The sequence below is a fragment of the Phyllostomus discolor genome, chromosome X, assembly GCF_004126475.2.
Source record: "Phyllostomus discolor isolate MPI-MPIP mPhyDis1 chromosome X, mPhyDis1.pri.v3, whole genome shotgun sequence".
Classification (NCBI taxonomy): Eukaryota; Metazoa; Chordata; class Mammalia; order Chiroptera; family Phyllostomidae; genus Phyllostomus; species Phyllostomus discolor.
In genome coordinates, this window is record NC_050198.1 from 100037740 (window position 1) to 100043525 (window position 5786).

Consider the following 5786-nt stretch of genomic DNA (forward strand, 5'->3'; position numbering starts at 1 on the left):
CCTGGTCCCGTGAGCTCTCGCGTGGGTTCCTGGGAGGCGGGATAGTTGAGTAACGTCCGCTGTACCCACAAGCACTCTGGGCTGAGCCTGTGCCCGGGGGAGCTTCGCAGTGACAGGGGGTCTGTCTGTGGCGCGTGTTTTGGTGGTACATATAGGCCATGGGAGGAATAAGCAGTCCGATGCCGTGACGGCGCCGGGGAAGACATGCCCCAGACCAGCTAGGAGCCGGTGGGGAGAAGGAGTAGGTGACTGGGGCAGCCATGGCAACAATTGACCAGGTAGAGGAAGAGAATGAAGAGGCCGGACCCTCCACCAGTCAGGGCGGCTTCAAACGAAAGATGGACTCAGGAAGTCCTCACACAGAAGGGCGCCTCCGGAAGCATGCCAGAGGCACTTCATCTTCCATTTATGAGAAACTCTTTCTAACAGGGGAAGGCAGTGATGTGCAGATCCGTGCACTAGGGGAGGTGTGGAACTTGCACAAGGCCTACTTGTGCCAGTCTGGATACTTTGCGAGCATGTTCAGTGGTGCGTGGAGGGAAGCAACCATGAATACCATAGACTTGCAGATGCCTGACGAGAACATTGACAGTGAGGCCCTGCACGAGGTTTTAGGCTCCCTGTACCAAAGCCCCGTGTACATTCCACCCAGGCACGTTGTGTCCATCCTGGCCACGGCCAGCATGCTGCAGCTGGATGAGCTGATTCGGCAGTGTGGGGAGGTCATGAAGGAGACTGCCACTGTCTACACCGTATGCAGCTACTACCACTCTGCTGAGAGCTACGGCCTCCCAAACATCAGGACCCTGTGCTTCCAGTGGCTGCTGGACAATCTGATGACTCACCGCAGTGATGAGGTATTACTGCGACAACTTAGCCCGGATGTCATGAAAGAGCTCATTGCCTCTTCAGAGCTCTTAGTGATGGAAGTGGAGATGGATGTGTACGCCATGCTGAAAAAGTGGATGTACTTGCAGCTGCAGCCGGGATGGAGAGGCCCCCGCAGGGCCTTATTGCCTGACGCCAACCTGTGGCTTGCCAGGTCCAAGAGGGAGTCGGGAGGCACCCCTTTCCTGGAAACCCAGGAGGGCAGAGCATTTGTGCCAGTGTTCCAGAATCTGCGACTGGCCTACATCATCTGTGACCTGCAGTCAGCACGCATCATTGAGCAGGATGCGCTGATTCCGGCCGCATGGCTGACCCCAGTATACGAAGACCAGCAGCTAGCCCTGGTCCAGGCCAAGCAAAGCAAGGGGGTTGGGCCCATCGACATCCATGTGCCCAACTTCCCTGTGTACAGCATGAGGTGTGGGTACCACCTTCTGAAAGAAGGGCGGTGCCGGTGGCTGTGGGCCATCCTCAACTTTGACTGGGACCTCGTGGTGTGCTACGCCAATCGGCGCATCATCTTCAAGCGCAGCACCAGGAACAAGTCCCATGGCCTCGGGATCAGCTTACTGTGGCAGAGAAAGGTCGCCTTCCGCCTGTGTGTGGTTTCCTTGGACATCACTGGAAGAGCCACCTTCAGGAAGAGCACAGAATACCAGGTGCTTTCCCTGGGAAGAGATGAAGACCTGGAGGTAGTGAACCTGGAGGACCAAGATGTGGTCTTCCCCATATATGTGGCCTGTAACTTCCTGTACATCCCCAGAGAGGGGCGCAGCTCAGAGTGAGAATCTGTGCAAAAGCTCAGAGAGCTGAGCTGCTCACCCTGGGCAAGGCAGCCCCAGCTTGCTCGACGTGGCAGTTCCCTCTTTGGGATCAACTGGCCTTGCCCATCTCTGGTGACCAACTGTCAGAGACTTTGTTGACCTGTGGCTTGTAACACTTGAGACTGTTTACCTGCACCTGGGAAGAAGATGCATTTTGAAGCCCCCAAGTACCTGCAGAACTCATTCATGCTGCTCATGTGGCAACTCCTCCTCCTGGTTTAAGATACATCGACCCCCCTTCCTGACCCTGCATCATTTCTGAGAAAAAAAGACCAATTGACTTTACAGAGAACCTCTGAGCCTACCTACTTTACAACTCTTAGTTTAACTCTTTGCCTTTAGTTTGATTAAATAAATGTTAAAGGAATGTGTTGACTTCTCTTTGACTTGGTGTGTGTAGAGCTGCCCTGCCCCACCCCACTCATGACCGCCACCACCACTGGCTCCATTTGAATTGCTCCCCCTTCCCGTTTCCAGCCACTGAGTGTGGTAGTTGCTTTCCATGGCCTCTCATTCTGCGAACTCCTCCAGCCTCCACTTATGATCTTCCTTTTGTTGATTGTTCTTCAACCAAAGTGTATCTTTTTAAGTTTTTTTTTAACGAACTTCCACACTGTTTACCATGATGGCTGAAGCTGTTTACACTCTCACCAACAGGGCACAAGGGTTTGCTTTGCTCCACATCCTCACCCACACTTGTTATCACTAATCTTGTTGATAATAACTACTCTTACAAGTGTTAGGTGATCGCTCATTGTGAGTTTTGATTTGCATTTCCCTGATGGTTAGTCATGTTGGGCACCTTTTCATGTGCCTGTTAACCATTTGCATATTTTTTGGGAAATGTGTCCATTTAGTTCCTCTGCCCATTTTTAAACCTGACCACTTCTTTTCATTGTTGTTATTATTGGGTTGTATGTGTTCTTTTTTTTAAAAGATTTTATTTATTTATTTATTTATTTTTAGAGAGGGAAGGGAGGGAGAAAGAGAGAGAGAGAGAGAAACATCAATGTGCGGTTGCTGGGGGCCGTGGCCTGCAACCCAGGCATGTGCCCTGACTGGGAATCGAACCTGCGACACTTTGGTTCGCAGCCCGCGCTCAATCCACTGAGCTACACCAGCCAGGGCTGGGTTGTATGAGTTCTTTATAAATTTTTTATGTTAATCTATTTTTCATACATGGTTTGCAAATACCTCATTTTGTAGGTTAATTGTTTTATTTTCAGTGCAGAAGCTTTCAAGGCTGATGTAGTCCTACTGGTTGATTGTTTTCTTTGGTTGTCTATGCTTTTGTTGTTGTACTGAAAAATCATCACCAGAACCAATGCTGAGGAGTTTCTGCCATATGTTTTCTTCTAGGAGTTTTACAATATCAGGTCTTACATTTAAGACTTTGATCCATTTCAAGCTAATTTTTGTGACTGGTGTTAAGACTGGGGTCTGGTTTCCCTTTTCCCATGTGGTAATGGCACTTTCCTAACACCATTTGTTGAAGAGACTATCCTTTCCCCATCATGATGTCCTTGGCTGCCTTATCAAATAGTTGACTACATATGTGAGGGTTTCATTCTGGGTTCTCTCTTCTGTTCTGTTGGTCTACATGCCCATTTTTTATGCCAATATCATACTCTTTTCATCACTATTGCTTTCGTAGTATAGCTTGCAATCAGGCAGTGTGAAGCTTCTGGTTTTGTTTTTCTTTCTGATGATTGACTATTCAGGGATTTTGTGGTTTTATATAAATTTTAGGATTCTTTTTGTTTCTGTGAAAAATTCCATTGGAATTTTCATAGGTACTTTATTCAGTCTATAGGTGGCTTTGGGTACCATGAGCATTTTCATGATACTATGTCTGTCAATGCATGAAAATAGAATGCCCTTTTATTTGTTGGTGCCCTATTAGATTTTTTTCATCAAAGAATTTTAGGTTTCATTGTACAGATCATCCACTGCCTTGGTTCAGTTATTCCTAGATAGTTCATTGTTTTTTATTCTGATAGGGTTTTTTTAAAAAAAGATATTATTTATTTTTAGAGGGGAAGAGAGGGTCAAACAGAGGGAGAGAAACATCAATGTGTAGTTGCCTCTCACATGCCCCACCACTGGGGTCCTGGCCCACAGCCCAGGCATGTACCCTGACTGAGAATCAAACTAGTGACTCTTTGGTTCACAGCCCAGCGCTCAGTCCACTGAGCCACACCAGCCAGGGTGGGTTTATTTTTTATTTATTTCTCAGCTGTTTCACATTTAAAGTATAAGAAAGCAATTGTTTTCAGCATGTTGATTTTACATCCTGAAAATTTACCGAATTCATTGATTAAATCCAAGAGATTTTTAGGTGAGTCTTTGGGTCTTTTCTTTATATGAGAGCCCATCACTTGAAGATAATGACAGATTTACTTTTACTTTCTGATTTGGATGCCTTTTATTTCTTTTTCTTGCCTGGTTTCTCTATACAGAATGTGAAATACTATATTGAATAAGAGTGGCATGAGTGGGTACTCTAATCTTCTTCCTGATCTTAGAGAAAAAGCTTTCTATTTTTTGCCATTGAGTGTAATATTAGCTGTGGGTTTGTTATATATGGCCTTTATTATCAATGTATACTCTTTCTATACCCAATCTGGTGAAGATTTTTTTTTTAATCAATAAGATGCTTTATATTTTTTCAAAACCTTTTCCTGTGTCTATTGAGGTGATTACATGCTTTTTATAATTCTTATATTAATGTGATACATATTTATTGATAATGTGGTATATATTTATTGATATTCATCAGTTGAACCATTCTTACATCCCAGGGATAAATTTCACTTACCATATTTTTCAGGCCATAAGATGCACCTAGGTTTTAGAGGAAGAAAATAGGAAAAAAAATTTTGAAGCAAAAAATGTGGTAAAATATTTAATAACACAAATAACATTTTGCCAATATAAATGTAAAGCTACATTTGGACTATAAGACGCCCCCCCCCCCCCATTTCCTCCCAAATTTTCAGGGAAAGTGCATCTTATAGTCCAAAAATATGGTAGTCATGGTATAAATGTTTTAATGAGTCCAACAATTTGGTTTTCTAATATTTTGTTGAGAATCTTTGCATCTACATTTATTAGGAATATTAGTCTATAGTTTTCTTTGCTTGTAGTGTCCTTATCTGGTTTTGGTATCAGGGTAATGCTCCCTTGTAAAGAGACTTTGAAGGTGTTTCCTGCTCTTCAAGCTTTTGGAAGAATTGAGGAAAAGTGGCATTAATTTTTCTTTAAATGTTTGTTAAAATTCACCAGTGAAGCCATCTATTCCTGGAGGTTTCTCTTTCGGGTGGTTTTGATTAGTGATTTGATCGCCATATTTGTTATTGGTCTGGGTGGACTTTCTATTTCTTCATGGGTCAGTGCCAGTAGGGTGGATGACTCTAGGAACTCATCTATTTCTTCCACCTAATCTAATTTGTTGGTGTATAAATGTTCATAGTAGTCTCTTATGATACCATGCATTTCTGTAGTGTCAGTTGTAATTTCTGCTCTTTCATTTCTGATTTTTTTTGTCTTTCCCTTTTTTCTTAGTTTGTCTTGCTAAAGGCCTGTTACTTCTGTTTATCTTTTTGACAACCCAGCTCTTAGTTTCATTGACCCTTTCTAGTGTTTTTCTGGTCTCTATTTCATTTACAACCACCTTGATCTTTATTATTTGATTTCTTCTGCTACCTTTGGCTTTAATGCATTCTTGGTTTTCTAGTTCCTTAAGATGTAAAAGTTAGGTTGATTGCTTGTGAGCTTTCTCATATATGCATTTATGACTATAAACTTTCCTCTCAGTACTGCTTTTACAGCATCCCGTAAGTTTTAGTATATTGTGTTTCCATTTTAAATTGTTTGAGATAATCTGTGATTTCCCTTTCTGGTCTTCTTTGACAAAGTGGTTGTTTAGGTGTGTGTTGTTGTTTCCACATATTTACAGTTTTTCAGCTTTCCTCATGTTGATATCTAGTTTCCTAACACTGTGGTGGAAAGATACTTGTTATTATTTCAATTAGTGAGATAAACCAGTCAGAGAAAGCCAAGTACTACATGACC

The 5786-nt window shown here is 43.2% G+C and overlaps 1 protein-coding gene across 1 annotated transcript; it reads left to right on the top strand.

Annotated features, from left to right (window-relative positions):
- The first annotated feature begins 260 nt into the window (after positions 1–260).
- LOC114504916 (germ cell-less protein-like 1) lies at positions 261–1673 on the top strand. Its single transcript, XM_036016377.1, has one exon. The coding sequence runs from the start codon at positions 261–263 to the stop codon at positions 1671–1673; it is 1413 nt and encodes a 470-aa protein (XP_035872270.1).
- Positions 1674–5786: the final 4113 nt, after the last annotated feature.

Coding starts and splice junctions, on each gene's coding strand:
- LOC114504916 (XM_036016377.1), top strand. CDS start 261: ATGGCAACAATTGACCAGGTAGAGGAAGAGAATGAAGAGGCCGGACCC.